Source organism: Anoplopoma fimbria, chromosome 6 (genome assembly GCF_027596085.1).
Source record: "Anoplopoma fimbria isolate UVic2021 breed Golden Eagle Sablefish chromosome 6, Afim_UVic_2022, whole genome shotgun sequence".
NCBI classification, from domain to species: Eukaryota; Metazoa; Chordata; class Actinopteri; order Perciformes; family Anoplopomatidae; genus Anoplopoma; species Anoplopoma fimbria.
This window is the reverse complement of record NC_072454.1, coordinates 21876166-21897363: the sequence shown is the minus strand read 5'-3', so window position 1 is coordinate 21897363 and position 21198 is coordinate 21876166. Positions and strand designations below refer to the sequence as shown.

The window sequence follows — 21198 nt, the reverse complement described above, 5'->3', positions numbered from 1 at the left end:
GGTTTAGGCAACACAACTACTTCAATACAACGGTTCGAATAGTATTTTAGGAAAAGTTATTCCCTGTTTCGTGTTTTCTTTAGAAAGTCCAGCAACCGGTGTAAATTTTGCCCCTTACATGCATACAGTCTTTTAAAATAAAATTCTGTCTCCACAGGAAACAACTCAGTTAGGTTTAGGCAACTAAACTTTTTAGTTAGGTTGAGGAATATATCGTGGTTTGGGTTAAAACAACTATGTAAGTGCCGTAACTGAAGTACGCAAGTTATGTGACAAATAAATCAACATTGAGTTTTCGTTTTACATGATGGACAAAGAGCTGTCTCCTGGCTGAAAGGTTGCTGTTTGTTGGACCCATCAATAGTGGTGGTAGTGGAGTATTATAATAGTTTCTCTGTATTAGGAAGCTGAACCCAGGCACAGTTAGCCTTAGCATAATGCCGGGAAACAAAGGAAAACATGTAGTATGGCTCTGTCTTAAGTAAAAAAAGAAATGACCACATGTTACTTGTTTGTTAAATCTGTTGTTTTAGGGAAAGCTATATGGTGAAACTTATTTACTTTGGACAAAAAGACAAGCTAGCTGTTTCATCCTGCTCCCCATCTTTATGCTAAGCTAGGCTAACCAGTCAAACACCAGTCATATACAACCTCACCGTCAGCCAACTAGACAGCACATATATTCGTACAGCTTTCTCGGGATAGTCTGCCAAGCACCATAGCAGTTTCACTCCCTCCTTCATCACAGAACCTTCCTGTCTCATTTTAGGAATTTGTCATCGGAGGCTTGGCGTGTTCATCCATCACATGTCTGTTAAATCGTCTTGCCATCATGTTAACGTCATAGTTGTGTGTCACAGCTGCCCCGGAGGGGGAGGCGTTTATGAGCTCAGAGACAAGTCTGTGTCATGCTTGCGTAGGTTTGCTCAAGCATCACAGAGTGCCACCCTCGTTTACTTTTGTCTGGGCCACTTACATAGTATCGTTGGACGAAGGGCCGACCGGGATGTAAGTTGACACGGCTCCCTTTGCTTTAGCCAACGTGACCGTCTTGCACCTTGAGAGGAATGAGCTATCGAAAATAAAGACCAAAAAATACGTCAAAAACAATCTTACCACGTGCCTACTTTTGCAAATATATATCTATTGATTCAAAGCCTACGAGGAGTTATGGCTTGGTGCTGCTTTGTGTCGGGTGCGTTGCTAGAAAAAGCCTGAGCAATGTGTCATCTGCTGTTAACGCCACAGCGCCTCATGATTACTATTGATCGCCGGTCTCGCTAGCTGCGTCCGTCCCCACGTCCATCTCTCATTGACTGGTCTTAAGGGGGCCATCTCTCGCTCCTGGTTGTCGCTGTATACACTCCCTTATGAAAGCTGGCTTGCACACGTACACACACATACACACAAATACATTCTCAATGTATGGCGTTTGCCTGCACATACAAGCACAGCTGTTAGTGCAGACGCTCTCGGAAGTGCAGCGCCGTTTACACTCAATTACAAGGAAGAGACATTCACTTTCTTTGCTGAACCAGAGAGCTCGATGTAGCTCTAATCAGGCTGTTCTCATACAGCGTTTTCTCCAGGAAACCCCTCTTTGTGGCCTGCATGAAATGAGAAGTACATTTATTTAATTGTCACGTAACTTCCACACTTTAGTTCCACCACGTAGTGTTTTAACCCACAGCACAATCTTTTACACAAGTAGTTTTGTTGCCTGAACCTAACTAAGTAGTTCAATATCTTTTCCTAAATGTTTTGTTGCCTTAACCTTACTATGTTTTTTCCCGTGAATAAGTATGTTTATTTTGAAAAAGACTATAGTCACGTAAACGAGCGGAAATTGACCCTGTGTTGCTGGAAATTCGTAGGAAAACGCACCAAAAATGAGGAATAACTTTTCGTAAGATATCATACGAACCATTGTATGTGGATGAGTTTGTTTAACTGTCTACGGCTTTCATCAGTGTAATAAGGTGTTTCTGAGGTTCAGAAAATATTGCAATGCTTTGGGAAGTTGTTACTATTGTGGGTCTGATAACAAAAGTAACAAAAGGCCAATGTTGTCGTCATTAATACACAAAGTGTCATTTTAGAGGTAACATAAACTTTAAGTTGCATTGATGTATTTCTAACACAGTGTTGGCAATTTAAAGTTGCTATAGACGAGTGTTTTGCTTCACCTCATCATTAAGTAAAGGTTGATTGCACAATGGCCACTGGCTTTAGATTGTTTCCATAGAAGCCTCATATTCACTATGCAATTCTGTCTGCCACTGGGTACAATCTACCAGTCGCTATTGGTAGCTGTTTCCAGTTACCATAGATTACCAATGGAAGCTCTTTGCAGTTACTAACCCCAGTAGATGAAATGGTGGATGGTGAAACAACTAAAGTAACTTTGGTTAAAATAAATGCAGTGTGTCCAAAAGCTTGCATCAACTGGTTTGGAGCGAAAAAACTTAGCTACATAAAGCGTAGTTTGGTCAGAAGGTGTCGGTATTGGCAGTGAACAGAGTAGCAGAAGCAAAGATAGTGAACTGTTTTCAGAAATAGTCGTCTTGGCTATCCAACCCAACTATGATAGAAAAATGGAGAGAGGTCTTCAGGATTTGTTTTCAATTGGACAAGCTTTAATTGTCCTTTTTATGTCCAGTATAAACAAGCTAGTATTTGCCGGAAACGAAGACTAACTTGCTCTTGTTATGGGAATACAGGAACACTTTGACGGCAGAAACATCTAATCAGTGAGTTAAATGTTTGCCGCGTTAGAACTTATTCAGCAAAGGCCTTTCCATAATCCATGTAGCACATCAACTCTTTCTTGAAAAAAAGTCAAAAACCCACCTCAAGCGGGCTTAAAAACCTTTGCAAGCAATTGAGGAAGATAATAATTTTTCGTGCAGTTTCTCTAATTTCTAACTTCAGGATTCATAGCTTTAAAGTGAGAAAACTTTTTCTTCCCCATTGCACCTCAATGTGACATATGTCTTTCCAGTTCTTCATTGACGCTTTAAAATACTGACTGTACTGTGGTTTGATGGCTTCACCACTGCTTAGATGGACATTGTAGATGTCTACATGTGTACACATGTAGTTAGTTCAGCCTGATAAATTGGTGTTTGGTCTCTTTGGCGACTTTGTGAACTCCACCGTTATTTAAAGGACTGCTTTGGTGATTAAAAAGCTTTGTGTCTAAGTTACTGCAAAGGTTCTTTTGACAATCAACACGATAGTCATCTCTGTTTTATTCTTTCTTTTTTTCCGTTTTTTGACTGCACACAGCGGTCAAAAACTGGCTAAACCTCCATCCAGTTTAAATTTAAAAAAGTGTATACTACACCAAACCCACACACACACGATTTTCTTTTTCTCTCTCTCTGTCGCACAGACACGCACACACACACACACACACACACACACACACACACACACACACACACACACACACACACACACACACACACACACACACACACACACACACACACACACACACACACATTCCCACTTCACTTCACTTATTCACACACTCAGGCGGACCTTTACAGTACCAGGTGCTATGTTTGCCAACTAGAGACATTCAGTGGTGGAAAAAGGGAAGTGCAGCATTATGACTAAACACAACTTCACCACTTCAACTACGTGTAGTGAGACCAGAGAAAGAGTGTGTGTGTGTGTGTGTGTGTGTGTGTGTGTGTGTGTGTGTGTGTGTGTGTGTGTGTGTGTGTGTGTGTGTGTGTGTGTGTGTGTGTACAGGGGGAGGAAAGGATTCCAACACACAATGCAATATCAACAGATTCCTTTTACTTGAGAAGTGTTTAAAAAACCTGTCTCAGCTCTGTCACACACACTCATCATATCCCAACATCTATGCATGTTCATAAAGTCTTTATCTTATTGCATATGTGTGTGTTTGGTGAGAAAAAGTGTGTGGAGCCCATCATGCATTGTGCCTGCTTGTAGGACTAGTGTTCCACGTGTTATAGTACAAACGCATTGCACTTGAGCTTCTGCAAACGCACTTATTCGTGTGTGAGCTTTCTGTGCCGGTGCATGTGTGTGTGTGAGTGTGTGTGTGTGTATATTTTTACTGCAGGAGCTGTGCTGTGCTGATATAGTACCTCATTAGCTGATGTGGACACTAATCTCCTTTGTGGCAGTCTTTCATCCTTAGCACGGGATTTATAGACGCCCTCGGTTATGAAGCCCGCCCTCGCGTGCCGCCGGTGCCGTACGTCAAGCTGTCGTCGGGTGACGCTATACTTCCTGGTCCTCCCCCCGCACACACACACCCTCCTCTACCCTTTCAAGGTACACTTGGTCACACCTGTTGGGCTGCAGGCTGTCTGTGTGTTGTACCCCCCGTTCTGTGGTGATGGTTCACGCTTAGATGTACTTTGTAACTGTAAGAAAGACAACAATAACTTTTTTTTTTAAGACCATTTCCTTTAACAGGGTTTCCCCCGTGTCTTGGAGAAGCCTAGCAACATTTGATATAATGTTCCAGCCACTGAAAGCACATGGAAAAATGAGAGGAAATTTTAAGATGTCCTGGAAAATCTTGTCTCGTGCTGGATAATGATTTCAACATTATCCTCTTTTCCCACAAACTCATTCCATTTCACTGCTGGATTTTTCATTGTTTTTCACTGCATCCCATGCATCCAAACGCACCACATAGGCCCTACACATGAGCAGTGACGGCACACACTCGAGGATACACACTCGGGCTCCTCGAGAGACGCGAATAGACACATGCACAGATGGAAACACACACACACGGGCAGATGCAGCAGGACGCAAAAAAACAAACACACACAGGGGTTTGGTGTCCTAGTTTCCATCTGTGGAGAAGCTATTCTCTCTCTCTGGCTCTCTCCTCCACTCACTAACACATCTCGGGGGGGGGGTCTTGCTGTGTTCATGTGACACTTTGCACGTGTGTATGTGTGTGTATCAGAGAAGGAGTTTGCATCTGCGTGCATCACTGCTCATGTGCATATATTTGATGTTATGTATGGTTTTGTGTGAGTGCGCACAAGCCGCCTACATGAGTGTGTCCATCCTGTGTGTGTGTGTGTGTGTGTGTGTGTGTGTGTGGGTTTCCTCCTCTCCGGCGCTTGTTTCACCATCGTAGTGTGATCTAATACAGGGATTACTATGGGATTAAGTGAGTCTCTTATAAAAATAACATCTCGCTGCTCAGTATCTCCACAACGCTGGCCATTTGTTCTGCCGTTATCAAACCACTCTGCCTCACATTAGAAAAAACCTGAAGCCCAATAAACTGCTCAGGGAAATGTGCTTACAGAGAGGAGTCACTGGAACATTGACAGGTGTGACAAGATTACAATAGGTTATTATACAAATCGCTCTGCAAAAAAAAGGAATAATATAGAATTCCAACGTTGAAACATAAAGCACTTACAAGCACTGTAGCAAATATGGCTATAACTTAGTTTTTTAAATACAATAAACCTACATGGTATAAAACCATAAAGCTATTACTGAAAACCAAAAACATATTTTAAACAAGATATTTTCCTTTAGTCCTAGTTCAGAATATTTGGGCCCAAATACTATAGTATAATAAATAAATAAATAATGATGAAAACATTTTGGATGACATTATAAACCAGAGAAGAAGAAAACAGTGGTCGTCATATTATATGAGAAACACCCCACTGTCCATGGTCGTCATCAGGTGAGAGGTCAAACGACGTGTTTCGTCAGCATCATAAAGTCATAAAGCAGCGGGAACGTGAACGCTTGCACTTGATCTTCCGCCAACGAAACATGTCGAGCAGACGGCTCAGAAACGCTTGGATGGTTCTGGATAAAGCGATCGACAACCCTACATGGGACGAATGTTATGCCATCCACGCTGCCGACTGGCGGTTTGCAGACGACACCGACGGGCCCGGATTAACGATCGACTCCGACTGGGACGAGTAAGGGTCGCTATTTAAAACCACTCTTTACGGTTAGCTAGAGCAGCTTTCACCAGCAATGGAGAGCAGTCGCATTGGCACTTTAATTAAAACTATCGAGCATTCAGGGCCTGTTTGCTTTTTAAACTGCTAGTTTGGCCACTCACAATGTTCAGTGCATGACAGTTGACCCACAACGTCTCGCAATTAACGTGTTTGTGTCGGGGAGAGTTGTGCTAGTTAGCTGGCTAGCTTGACATTAGCTAGCCGTAGCTTAGCCGCGCACTGCTTGGTCTTGACAATATTGCACATTTTCATAGTTTATTATATAATAGTTATGTGTGTTTTATTGTTTGGCTCCACATTCTCATGTCCCTTCGGTTTTATGCGATACAGTGTTAGCTAATAGGCAAGCCCAGTAGCATATTTTTGGGCATCAAATTTCTCATTAGTTCACGCGCTATGAGTGTGACTGTTTTTAAAGGTATGTAGGATGACTTTAGCTATTAGGTGGCTAACATAACAGTCAGTTTATTATCATGTATAATATAAAGCAGTGCTACTACGGGCTTTGCATTAAGTCCAAGTCAAATGTGTAAAACTCATGGTATTTTTTATATATATATGGTAATTGCTTTTACTAAACATTTTTTTCCTTGAATTCTGACGAGCTCCAGGACATTTTGGTTACCTTATTATCTGTCTTAATTGGCATTTTACTTAATTATTCGTGATTTTCTTTTTTTCAAATTAAGTTAAAACATTTGCCAATTTGGTGAGTAATGCAGAGGTCTGGAACCAGGCTCTCTTATTGTAGAAGCATGTGTCAAGGACTCCTGTTGCACCTCCACTGCTAGTTTCAGTTTGGTTTTAAAATTGATTAATCCCTGCCGGTTTGTGTGAATAGTTTCAGTCCCGAGGAGGAGGATCCCGTTGATATGAAGGATGAAGGATGGTGGTTTGCTCATCCTTCCTACCATGATGATCTGCGTCCATCTCCCAGTGCCTCATTCCCATCCCCTCCATCACCTTGGTCACCACCCCACCCAGCGCAGTGGACCGGGTCTAGTCAGCGGAGAGCAAGGGGAGCCGCTGCGTCCCACCCCTACAAGGCCAGAGGCTACCGTTGATTTAGAGCACCCATTTCCAGGCAACACGGGTGCAGCGGCTGCTGCAATTGCAGCCGATGGAGTTACAGGCCGAGGAGATGCAGGCCGAGAGGACGCAAGCCGAAAGTAACGTCATGGGAGCACCTCCCTGCGGTCATCCAGCCTACCACGTGGTACCAGGTTGTTGGGAGCAGGCCGTGCAGACACTGCAGAGGCCAGGGGAGACACCAGATGACATCCTGGATGTGCCAAAGCTGCGAGGTGCCCCTGTGTCTGATGCCGTACAGGAACTGCTTTGCCAAGTGGCACGGTCAGAGGTGTTGGGAGGAAAGGCATTGAAAGTTTAGGTTTCCTGTGATTCCATGTGTTACAACTTTAGTAAGCTGGTAGTTTTTCTCCTCTCAAATGTTTTGTTTATCTGCAAGAGATGCAGAAATTTGAGGGAGACAAGAGGGACACTTGGTTTTTACGTTCTCTGAGTAATTCCCTAAAGAGTACAGGAACAAAACATTTTCAAAAGTTGCTGTGATTTATATATTTTTAGGAATTCAATTTCTATTGATTTTTATTTATTTTTTCCTGTTCCTGTAATTGTTGGTTTCTAATTCAGTTGCAGATACGTTGCCTGTGGTTGTTGATGGTTTATTTCTAGACCACTTACATTTAGGAGGCTAAATATTGTAGTTCAATAGTGTAACTGAACATTAATATCCAGAAGTCGCACAATGTGATGGGATGCCAGTAAGATACATACAACTTTCTTATGTTTACCACCTGCGGAATGGTGGTATGATTTTACAATTCAGTTTAAATTTGTAACTCCCTGTAAGCAAAAGCATTTCATTTGGGTTGCTGATTTCCATTGTGTTGCTTGCTCCAAAACAAAGAAATATTACCTTTGTCTGTACTGTGTAAATACAGCAGCTCTGGATGAAAACACACCCAGTGTAGTTTTGACAATTCAATGCTCAAATAATGACAAAGAAACAAAAGAACACATTATATGAATGTGGCTTGCATCTTGTGGACTTTGTAAGAATTCCTTTGCATCCAGGAAATTCTTTTTTTCCTATTATAATTCACAACTAAGAGCTGTAGAGTTGACCACATGTGCTACTTTGGTTATTTACTGTAAAAGTTCAGAGGTCAGTATACAGCATAAGATTTTATGTTTATCCACCAGTGTTGGACAGCCGGTGCAGATCTCTTACTCGAGTAAAAAGTACAGAATCGTGCTCTCTGGATGTTTGCTAAATGTACTTAATAAAAGTAATAAATTATTTAGAATGGCTTCTTTCTGTTCACTTTTTGTTATCAATGCACTGATGTGAAACTTTTTGTTGAACGTTTTAGCTCGTCTATGTGGAGCTTCATCAAAATGTACTAGTACTACTATTTTAGATGGTGATATTTAGCAATGCTTAAAGCACAGGCGTTACGCACAACATGAACCATGACAACTAGCCATCACGACCCTGAAACTGTAGCAGCTAAATGGAATTCAGCCGTCGTTACATAATTAACACCTGTGATTTTCCTAATGTAACATTTCACTGTGCTAGTACCTCAAAATTGTGCTTGAGGTCAATTTAGGTGCTTAGATTTACAGTTGAAACACTTAAAAGATCAGTTGATTGACAGAAAATGACTGCAACAATTTTGATAATTAGATAACTGCTGTCGTAGCTCATTTATCAAGCAAACAAGTGATACAATTGACAGTTTCGGCTTCTCAAATTTTTGGCTTATTTGTCGCTTTTCTGGTTTATATAATTGTTAATCTAATATTTTAGGGTTTTGGAGTGTTGGCAGAACAAAGCTGGTGATCTATAGATTACACTTTAGGAACTTGTCATGGACATTTATAAAAAAAATCATCCATAAATAATATAGCCGTTGCATATAGTTGCAGCCCTTTTTTTTAATATTCCAGCACTGTCTCCTCAATGATTTATTTCACTTTTCTGGAAGTGTTTCACTTTTCTGGAAGTGTTTCACTTTGCGGACAGCATTTTGAATTCAGAAGTCGTTTCTCCGTTCAGTTAGATGAAATGCCAGAATTAAATTCCGAATCTATAATGGTATTCCCAAAGGATGCCTTTAAAGTCCTCACTTCCTGTCTGTTAATGTACGGACAAGTAGACCAGCACTGCGGGGTCCATCTGATCGCCTCGTCCACCTCGTCGGTCTGGCTGCAAAAAAGAAAATCCCCAGATTGGTGGATGTTTTCACCAAAGCTATAATGTCCCACATGAGGCAGTGTTTAGCTTGCGTGTGCGTGTGCGTGTGTTTGTGTGTGTGTCTGAGCACAAGTTCTCCCTCTCTCTCCCTGGTGGTGCTGGGGTGTTTGGCAGGATAAATATAGCCGCGTTGGTGTAAAGCTGTTTTTCTCCTCGGCTTTTGTAGCTTTAATCAAAAGCAATCTGGAGGAGGGAGAAGTGGAGAGGGGGGGAAGAGAGAGGGGGAAAGAGGGGGGGGGGAGAGGGTTGGCCGATGCCAGAGTGTTTTATTTTAGCTCTCTTTTAAAGAGTCACCGGGGAGTGTTCGGTAGTAATGAGAACCCTGGTGGCTGGAGGAGAGGGACCGACTCTAACCTCCTCGTCCTCTTCCTCCATCCTCCCTCCGTCTCTTTTTTATTTCCCGCCCAACCTCGCTCCCCTCAAAGTTTCTTGACTTGAACAAGATGTATAACGAGCAATAGAGAAAATATGAGCAGGAATTCAAAATAAAGAGTGAAAAAAATAAGAAATCTGAATTTGGACTCTCGGCTGTAGCGTGCGACCGCAGCCAACGTATAGTCGGCGTGCATATGTGTGACGGGACAAATAGAAAGCAAGAAGACAGAGAGATATTGCTTTGGCGAGCAAGTTGAATATCCTCTCGTTATCCAGTTGGCGTTGTGTGCTTCCATTTGGAGTCCAGACGAGCCCACAGTGGAAGCCAAGCTGTTCCCTGCTAGAACTGCCACGATGTGGATCTTGGGGGAAAAAAAATAGCTTCCATAAAAGCCTTTTCTTTTCTGTAGTGGTTGGCAATGTGTGGGGCCGCAGCAAATAGTTCCTTCCTGTTGAAACCAATACAGCTGCATTACGTATCACACACAAACCAATTATCTTACTGTCTAATCTAATGTCTATCCATGCTCTTTTTTTCCGTTAAACTAGGTGATCTGGGTGTGTAATAACTGCCGGAAGCAGCAGGAGCTCCTGACAAAGCCGGGCGAGTGGTTCACCGGTCCGGCAGGGAATCCTGCAGGCCTGGGTTCGGCCGTAAGCGAGCCGTCCATGTGCCAGACGCTCGGCGACAAGAAGCTCCGGTCCCGCTCCCAAGCTCCCCCTGGCTCCAACGCAGTGATCCAAGACCCAAGCCGACCCGGTGCCCCTGGTACCGTGCCCGGTGTAGACTCCCGGTCCCGCAGCGAACCACCGCGAGACACGTAAATTGAAACAACTGCAAGACAGTACTAAGGGCAGCATTCAAACTGATGAAATATTCAGTTTTGTTATAGTGATGCAGAAAACTTATCATACCCTATACCAACATTGAAGTAAAGTCAATGCAAAGTACTTTAAACTTGCATTCTTTCAAATGACCAGCAGGGGGCGACTCCTCTGGTTGCAACAAGAAGTCAGATGGTATAGAAGTCTATGAGGAAATGACCCATAGGTGTGTTGACTACAGTTTTGAATCCTCGAGTTCAGCATTTTGGCTGTCGCCATCTTGTTTTTTTTTGCAACCAGAAGCCACACGAGAGGTGGAGCCAAGTAAAATCAAATGCAGAATAAGACATTTTTTGGCGTCCAAAATGTAAAGATTTACTCTCATGACCTGAAAACACAACACCATGGTAGTGGCCTGATAAGCACAAGGTAGCCCCGCCGTACAGCATACCCAGCTTTGTTAGTCTATTTTAACCTGTAAATGAACCATAATTTACTAAATGAACATCATGCTGTATTGAAGAAGACTTGAAACTAGAGATTGAGACCATGAACTTATGTTTACAATAAAAAGTAATAAATTAAGTGAGAAATAGAGTCATTTTCTCATAGACTTCTGTACAATCAGACTTCTTTTTAGGACCAGAGGAGTCGCCCCCTGATGGCCATTAGAGAGAATGCAAGTTAAAGGCACTTTCGCATTGGCTTCGCTTTTCAGAACCAGAGGATGCTGCCTGCTCCACACCCAAGATGAGTTAACCCCAGTGACATCTCTTGGACATCATCAGGGTTATTAGGCTTTTAAAAAGCTCATCCTAGAGCCACAGAAGTCATGATTATATTGTTTACACAGGCAGAGTTTGACTAACTATGACTAATAAAGTGTTATGTGAATTTGTGCAGCACCTCTTTAAATTGCGTCCTCTCAGCCACCAGAAAGAGAGCAGTCATTGTAGAACATGTAAATACAGTATCCATCGATGTAGCTCACACAAATTCTTTTTTTTCTCTCTCTCCCTATATTAATGTCTCCCCCAGGAGAAATGGAAGGGGAAGCGGAGGAGCTGGTCGGGGAGATCGCCGGACTGGTCAGGCCAGACTGCAGACCCAGGTCTCCATGGACCGGGACCTCCGGGGGGAGTCCAGGGAGCGCAGGGAGAGTCGGCGGCTGTCGAAGGGACGCTCTCTGGAGCATGATCCTGTGGGAGGAGTCGGTGGGAACAGGCGGACAGAAGAGGGGGGCTACCACCACATGGACCACAGCGGTGTCCCCCCTCGTCAAGCAGGGCCGGTCCCACCTGGAGGCCGGGGCCACCCTGTGGCCGCGCAGGGTCGCGGTGGGGGCGTGGGAGGGGAGGTTGGGGACAGCATGCGGCCTGGACAGAGGACGGTGGGTGGGGTTGAACACACCCTTGCTCAGCAGCCCCTTCCCCCTGAACTCAGAGAGCCTCCCGGCTTGGTCCCCGGCCAGGGGCCCGTGGTGAGACGGACCAAACGGGAGAAGGCTGAGAGCATGCTGCGCAACGACTCGCTGAGCTCTGACCAATCGGAATCCCTGCGCCCGCCGCCGCCGAGGCCCTACAAGTCGAAGCGCGGGCTGGGGGTTGGAGGGAAGAGGCAGACCAGTGTAAGCAGTTCGGAGGAGGAGGGAGGGACCACGCCCGAGTACAGCAGCTGTGAGGACGCCGAGATCGAAAGTGTCAGCGAGAGAGGTGAGAGACGATATCAATCGTCACTTTTTTGCCCACCAAAAAGAAAACTGCTGTTAATTTCCACAAGAGAGGGTGTGGAAATATCGACATCTGTCAGTCCATTCATTTGTTTATCCATCCATCACATGCGATATACGAAGACATTTTATTTTGAGAAGATTTGAGGGAGTGATCCGTCTCACAACTGCTTCATGGCAGTTTCTTACACTTTTAAGACCAAGGAGGGACAATAGTGTTCCTATGGCACACTTTAAAATCTAATGTTTTATGTCTGTTTGAGCAAACTTAATTCTGTCGTTTAACCAATGTGAATCCATTACATGCTTAACATTAGAAAGTAATATGGAACTTGCACATACCTATAAGATTATAGAAAGGAAATTTACTTTCATGGCGACGCTCTCCTGTCATATGAGACACAGAATGTTTTACTGTAGCTCCGTGCGGATCTATTTCACCACACAGCCAAGCAAAGAAAACACCACAGAGGTGACTACAAACTAACACGTCAAAAATTTGAGAGAAGTTGAGAGACGTTAATGCAAATTACTTTACAAAATGCTTTGCTTCTCAGTACAGCTGGTCTGTGATTGGCCAAAATAGGTATTCCTAGGGGGAATTTCATTTTCATTTTGCTACATTCCTAAAGTCACCCAGGAGTCTCCTACAACTCTACTGTGTAAATTTGCCTCATAAAGTCATTGGGTTGAAGGAAATTTAGAAAAATAATAATAACCTAGCTAAAATAAATTGTACAGTTGTCCAGCCATTTATAATAGGCTCTCTTCATCCAGGACTATGTGCAGTAATAGTATTATTTTAAAGAAATAATGATCAACTCTTCTTTGTGTTTAATTATTGCAATGTAAAAGTAATGAGCTACTGCATTTTGTGTGTGCGTGTGTTTGAACACTCATCATGGGAGATGAATGTAAGAATTGGGAGCGACATGTTTAGCCTTAGCGTGCTGTCTTCTCACACTGAGCGTACATGCGTGTGTATGTTAGTGTGTGTGTGTGTGTTTGTGATCGGGGCAGTTTGACCTCAGTTGATCCCGCGTGTGGCATCTCATTGCCAACTACGTCTCCAAGCCTGAGAACACACTATACTGTCATGTGCAAGCTGGGTCATGTCACTTCACTAACCAGTCCAAGGCACTTTGGCTCACGGCTACACATCCAACTAAATTTTTATCTTAAGGATGGAGTAGAATCTTTTAGCTCTAACCTCCGGTTCTTAAAAGTGAAGCCAGTGCTGAAATGCCTCAAACTTGCATTCTCTCTAACACACATCAGGGGACGACTCCTTCGGTTGTAAAAAATAAAGTCTGATTGTATATAAGTCTATGAGAAAATGACTTTACTTCTTACTTGATTTATTCCCTCAGTAAACATTGTAAACATGAGTTTATGGTCTCAATCTCTAGTTTCAAGTCTTCTTCAATATAGCATGATGTTCATTTAGTAAATTATGGTCCATTTAGAGTCAAACAGACCATAAAGCAGGGTATGCTGTAGGGCGGTGCTACCTTGTGATTGACAGGACGCTACCAGAGCGTTTTATGGTGTGGGAGTTGTTTGTGTTTGTGTCTTGGAACTTTAACCCTTTGACAGACTGTTTTTACTTCATGAAAGTTAATTGTAACATTTTGGTCAGAAAAAAAATGTTTCACTCCGCATTTGGTTGCTCGTGTAACATCTGGTTGCAACAAAAAAAATATTGCGGCACCCAAAAACCGAGATGGCGACATCCAAAATGCTGAATTCGAGGATTCAAAACCGTAGTCCACAACCTATGGGTCATTTAGAATTCTATATTATCTGGCTTCTTTTTGCAACCGGAGGATGAGTTTATGGTCTTAATTGCTAGTTTCAAGTCTTCTTCAATACAGCATGATGTTAATTTTGTCAATTATGGTCCATTTAGAGGCAAATAGACCATAAAGCAAAGTATGCTTTAGTGCAGGGCTACCTTGTTATCGACAGGTTGGTACCAGAGCACTATACGCCGTCTCTACATCACTCCTCCGCAGTCCATATATGGTCACTTAGGATCACTGGTCGCAAAAAAACAAGATGGCGAAGGCCAAAACGCTGCACTTGAAGCTTCAAAACCGAAGCCCAAAAAGCAATGGGTTAACGTCACAATGACTACTTACACTTCTTATATACAGTATATGATTATGTCTCTTCCACAAAAAGAAACCTCTCAAGGTAATAAAGTCATATGTCCATAAACAAAGTCCTTCCCCCTGATGCTACTTCTTTTGAAGTTTCTTGGTTGCCTTTGATTGGTCATCCTATGAATTATTGTCAGTAATACACCAACCTTGATGGGCATATCAATCAAAAGAGCATGAATCATTTCTACCAATAGAAGTGGTTGTATAAGTTGTTTATCTTTAGACAATCACTATGACTCTTGATCTTCTATATTTGCCCCTAAATCACTGTATTTACCGAACACACTGTATCTGACCGTAGCCGCGCTCATGCTACATTAAAGCCACCCTTTGATCGATAAAGCAGCGTTGTGTCCCGATGAGAAAGAGGGAGCGCCGCACGCTAATCCAACAGGCCTGGACCCAGAACAAGCCCCTGAGACATCGATCAAGTGGAGGTTTAGGATGAGAGTGTTCTGTCAGGCCAGGTTTTTTTAAACAACCCCGGCGTGGCAGCGAGACGCTGCTTCCTTTTTTAGCTCGAGACTGAAGCCAGGTCAGCTCCGAGATGCGCTTGCTGGCAGCCGAGAATCGTCCAGGCATGTAAATCATTGTGAGATCAGCACAGGGAAACACACACACACACACACACTCAAATATGCAGTCAGTCACAGTACAGTAGATCCTATTATGATCCTTGCACGTATCCTCCTACACGTTACCAACTCATCCTCTGATAGGAAGGAAGGCAGGAAAAAGCACAACACAAATATGATAATACACCATTATACAATGCACCTTGATTCACAACAATTCTTAACTGCTTATCCCAGAGTTTTGCAACCCTTTTCTGTCTGAAAACCTTTTTATAGACCTCCAAAATTTTCCAGCCCGAACTAACTTTTTTTTCCCAACATAGATTTTTCTATTTTCTTTTAGAAATCAACCGTTAATTATACAATTCATACTTCGAAGCTAAGAATTGCCCCCACCTATACATCTTATGATACAGCAAATTTAGCTGATTTACCACTCACAATTTCTGAATTGATTTTTGAAACGCTAGCTAAATAACTGTTACTCCATGAGCAGTCAGTGCTAACATTACAGTATAAAGGCCTTTACACACTTTTTGAGAAAAGGTTCCCATTGATTTGTGTAGGCAGAGGACCAACCTCCAGTTATCCTGTAAATTCTTGTATAGCCTTACCTACTGTAAGCGGTTTTATTGAGTTTCTTTTTTAGCAAAATGCTCTGATTGAATCCGAGTTCCCTTTGGTAAACCGGTACGCAGTGTATATGTCTAGGCCTCTCATTGTAAAAGTTAAGAATGGAAGGAGTAGATCTGGTCTGCGCTGCCATTGCCAACGCTGAAAGGAGTAATACAGTTGCCTTCTGGACCTACGCTCCGTAACTCTGTGTTCATTTTGAATATGTCCATTTCACACAATGCAATTGGCTGATGGCTGTATTCTCGGTGTATTTCAAAAAATATATTTTGAAATGCTTACTTTACGCACAAAATAAAAACCCACGCCCAGTGTGTAAAGGCCTTAAGAACGATAAGGAAAGGAGTTATTTTGTTCCAACGTAACACTCTTTGTCGTCTCATCCGCTTAGCTTACCTGCTATCATACTTCATCTTACATAATTTGTATTTTCAAACAGTATGTTTCTATTTGAGATGTAGAGTAACTTATGAAGGGGTTTTCCAGGTTTTTTTTCCTGTGCTGAAATTAATTAAATTGATTGTGTTCAGCAAAAGTAATGCTATCAAACGTACTGTTAGCTGGCTTAGTGTAAACGTCCCTAACTCAATAAAGAGCAGGACAGAGTCGCTTACGTTAGCCTGATAACACCCATAAGGTTTCCATATGTTTCCATAATGTTTTATTTTATTTTATTAAAGTAACCTTAACAACACAAAATAATGTATTTAATAATTTGCTTCTTGACCTTGGAAGCAGTGCAGGCTAATTGCTGTAGGTAGTAAGCTAGCTGGCTGGACAAGCTAATGTTCGCGGCTTTTGTTATAGCAGAAAAACAAATTTTACATTAACACTTTTGCCCTTCTGTTTTGGGGGGTTTTGGAAAGGCTAGAGAAATGGAATTAAAAAGAAGATATAATTCACACATTAACGCCATCTTTTTTTAAGGCAAAATGGTGGCCTATTTGTTTCGGTCTTTAGTACTTTTCCTGTTTTTCTCCTGTTTTATTTGTTCAGTTTTTTGTCTTCCATCTCTGGTTACATTCGCCAGGTGGGGGGTTTTAAACCTTCGACAATTACATAAAAGTCCTGTCTATGCTTTACCATCATCTGTCCAGCCTCTTTCCTAGCTTTAATTTCTATTTCTAAGTTCATGGAGATGTCAAATTCCTAGTTTGTGCTCACATACTTGGCAAATAAAGATGATACTGATTCAAATCAAACAAATATTGATTTATCAGTTTTTTTAAAGTCTCATACAACCCTATTCTTTGCAGAACATGTTACTTTGTCTTCTTCATTCAGGTCCTCTTAAGTCCAGAAACATAAGAACACAAACCCATGTGGACAACCCACTGCACACAAAATCCTGTTCACGCTCGAGTTATGAAACTGAGAACTCAGTTGTCTATCGTCGGAGCGTTGGCTTTAAGATTACATAATGTCACTATAAGTTGTCACAACTCATTAACTTCATGGCCTCCTGGCTCCAAGGAACGCTTGGCTCTGTTTTACTCGGTGTCATAACAGTGTCGTCTCGAACGCCGCCCCTCGGCCCATGTGTACAGAGGAGGCTGTGTTTTTTGGACTGGAGCAGGAGATGGGGTTGAACCATGGATGATATTATGTGTAATTCTCTGAAATATCCCACTGAACATGAGGACGATGCAACAATCTGTCAACAGGAACTGGTGAAAGAAAGGCAGTTGGTTCTGAAGGAAAAGGTCATTAAATTGTGTTTGCATACATACAGTTTACTCTGGCGTTATAGTAGCATTAATACAAGAACCCATTGAATTGATGTGAAACTGTGCCATCTACCAAATTAAAGGAACCCATTATAGCAAAACTATCCCTACTTAAAATCCACTTCAGCTGTATCACACTGTCCTCATCGGCCCATGGAGCTTGCTCAGTTGTCACAGGGATGGATCCGTTGAGATTGCATTTCACTTTTAGGCGTTTTAGCAGAATCCATTCACTGAGGCCATATGAGGCCGTGTGAGCTTTGGAAAAAGTTGGTAAGTGGAGTCAAATTATTTCAGAAGTCTGCTGTGAGTGGATATTATTTCATTTTTAGATGGCTCACTGATTACGCATCTTTAAATTGAACAAGAACAGATTTAAAAATAAACCAATAATTTAAAAGCTTTTTTATTTTTTTTTATTTTTTTTTTTACATATTTGTATGTCTTTGATCTATTTTCATTTATTTTTGAACAAGTTTCAAATTACATTTTCAAATAAAACAATAAATATAATTGCAATTTCATTAAAACAAATATTTATTAATAAATCATTTTAAGACAGAGTAAGTTTATATAATTATTAGTTTTATTTTCCTGGTGGTGAGTTTTATAATGTAATCATCATTAAATCATTTAAATGAAAATTGTATTATTCAAGTTATAACAGCTTTTTGAGTTGGATTGGAGTAATTCCACAACATCATATCATATCAAGCATTTTAAACAATCTTTTGCTATCATCACTGCCACTTTGGTGATTACATTTCTAATTCTAGCTCAGCCCAGAATATTCAATAAACTTAACCCTCTCCAATGTAAACAAATACCTTCCCAATTTGGTGGGGCTGTGTATGAGAGGATTCAGGCTGGTATGTGCTGTGTATACAGTTACTCCTGTATGTGTGTGCGTGTGTGTGTGTGTGTGTGTGTGTGTGTGTGTGTGCGTGTGTGTGTGTGTGTGTGTGTGTCTCCGTGTGTGTGTATGTGTGTGAATGTATGAAGGAGGTCGCAGCTTCATCCACAGTATTCTGAGCCAGTCTCTTTTCTCTTGCAGGCGACTGGGAGTGCTACCCACATGACCCCAGCGTATGGCATGTAAGTCCTTTGTTTTTTCATTTGGATCATATTCATCATTACAGTTTTCAGATCAGCATGAAGCGGAGCCAGAATGTGTCAAGTTTTTTCACTTTGCATTTCAAAAGGAGATGATAACAGTGTTGGTCAACTCTCTGTACTGTATTTTTTTTTCCTTCTATTTATTCCCAGGAAACCGTTAATGTAGAACACGTGACTTTCTCAGGAAATTGTAAAGGCTTTTACGAACTCAGCGTGTAAAGACTGTTGTGTTATATCAGTTGGTGTAGTGGGTGGAAAACTAAAGCTAATGCATTTCTAGGAAACGCTGCAAACTGTTGCAAAATCCATCACAATCATATGGAAATGAACAACGCGATGCATCACGTTGCCACTCATCAAACGGCTTTTTATAAACCTGACATGCATTCAGCCATGTTATTAATGAAAAGGAAATGCATTGCACCTTTGATCCATACGCATATCAAACAACTATTTAAAAGGGACACTTTAACATGCTGATCCAACAAAGACGCCTGCACAATTTAGACAGGAAACAAAGCTAGAAGATGGGAAAAACACCTTAAACCACGATTAGAACATAGAATATCACAACATTTAAACAGTTAATATTCCTCCAGCATTAGCTGATCTTGCATTTCGGTGTATATCTATTTGGGTAAATGTCCTCTGTGTTGTCTCTGTATCTCTTGCCGTCTCCCCCGTCGCAGCATCCTGTAACCTGGCAGCCGTCCAAGGAGGGAGACCATCTACTAGGACGAATCACCCTCAGCAAGAGGAGCGCCACCATGCCAAAAGAAGCCGGAGCTCTGCTGGGGTTAAAGGTCGGAGCGGGTAGCAAACTTGGTATTATTTTAATGTCACGCATAACGGATCTGTGACACAAATCTCTCTCTTTCTCTGTCTCTCTCACTCTCTAGGTGGTGGGAGGCAGAATAACAGAGTCAGGGAGATTAGGTGCCTTCATCACTAAAGTCAAGAAGGGAAGCCTGGCTGACGTGGTGGGACATCTCAGAGCAGGTAAACCGTTGCATGTGTTACACAATCAGCAGGTCTCGGCAAAGACGGAAAAAAGACAAACATGTGGCCTTTAAAAGCATCACGATGTCTTAATATCCGTCTTTGAGGTCTTATTAAACACAATGCAAAGCCAGGTTTTGTTGCATATTTACTATTAGATTAAGCATAACTGTTTTGCACAATATATTGTTCGAGTAATTTTTCAGCTTTATGGTTTTGTATCTTTAATTAACAATTATCTTTATCAAATATCAGGAAAAAGCAAAACATGAGCAAATCGTTCTCCATTGTTGTCCAAATGCTTTTAAAACAGATCAATGAGCCACACTGTTGCACTTAGTGACATGTTCTTCATTACTAATGTATGAACACACACTGTTTATTTTGACTCCATCCAACATACATCGGCCGCTGCCTAACAAACAAAACTCACTAACAATTACAAATGTGTATCACTCCTCGGCTGAAAGTAGTCCCCAACAAATACAGTGTTCCCTCATGTTTGAGTAACGTTTACTTAAAAACTACAGTTCCCAGCTGTTTTAGGGAATTACAAAGCCTTTGAAAAATTGTACATTTGTGACCCGTTTACGTGTCTATTATTGGCATGAATGGGCTTTGAGTTTGCGAAGCAAAGTGACGTATTTGGAAGTGGAGTAACATATTGTTGGTTTTAGTCTTTTCATGGGATATAGTGACAAAAAAGAAAAAATATACAATAAAGACGAAACGCCAAGCCCTCTTGCCCAACTTTTCACACGCATGTCCCAATTCTAGGGGATGAAGTTCTGCAGTGGAATGGGAAGCTGTTGCCAGGGGCGACCATGAAGGAAGTTTACAACATCATCCTGGAATCTCAAGCCGAGCCTCAAGTGGAGCTGGTGGTATCCAGGCCTATTGGGTAAGTAGGGAATAAAAGCACACCCTTATACACCGTCAGTGTCAATATTTTGATATTTGTAAAAAAAATACAACCCTTTCGTTATAAGTAAGTCGCCAGTCTGAATGTCGCATTGAATTTAACCCCTATTTAACCATGCAGTGTCTCCTGAGATTTGGCTGACCTCAGATAAAACAGGAGACAGGGACGTTTATTTGTATTCTGACCGCGACTGTGTGACTGCATTCAAAATGAAAAATAAAATAAAAATAGACTGCTATTACCCGCAACTCACGCTGCCAAGATTTGTTACAGAAGCATCTGCGTTTGGTCTTGCGTGTCCCCTTTAAAAAAGCACTCACGTTTATGTCTAGGATAATATAAGGTGAATTATCACTGAGTGGCTGTAAGCTCCATAAACAACAAGAAGTGGCTGCATCAGATATTTTTTTGTTGGTTGATGCCTTGTAAGAATTCAACCAATGGCGGTTGTGAGCACATTTGTGAGTGCAATAGTTTTCAATTTGAAAGAGGCTAATTTAAAAAGAATGCATAATTTCTAGCTATGAGCGTCATAAAATATATATATTGAAGACACAAAACGGTGAATATAAACTAATATCACTAAAGTGACTAGTCCATAAAGGAAAACTCAGCATCCTAATTTAGGTTCTTTTGATTAAAATTTTTGAAAAATGTTCAGGATGTTGTCTTTACGTGCTTATTACAATGGAATTTATTTAAATTGAATGACGTAGACAAATTATTTTGAAGTATAAGGTGGAGTTTCCATGAAAGAACTAAGTAATTTGGTACTAAAAAAAAAGAAAATACATTTCCGTCCTCGTCTTAAACTTATAAATATTTGTTCATCATTCATTTTTTATCC

General features: G+C 41.6%; 1 protein-coding gene across 1 annotated transcript in view; it reads left to right on the top strand.

Annotated features, from left to right (window-relative positions):
* The window catches only part of LOC129092396 (regulating synaptic membrane exocytosis protein 1-like), an 86664-nt gene that overhangs the window by 34066 nt on the left and 31400 nt on the right, over nt 1-21198 (top strand). The window contains 6 exon segments of the mRNA XM_054600337.1: nt 10210-10481; nt 11524-12197; nt 18369-18409; nt 19120-19233; nt 19330-19429; nt 20207-20330. Of these exon segments, the coding sequence (XP_054456312.1) occupies nt 10210-10481; nt 11524-12197; nt 18369-18409; nt 19120-19233; nt 19330-19429; nt 20207-20330 (1325 nt within the window).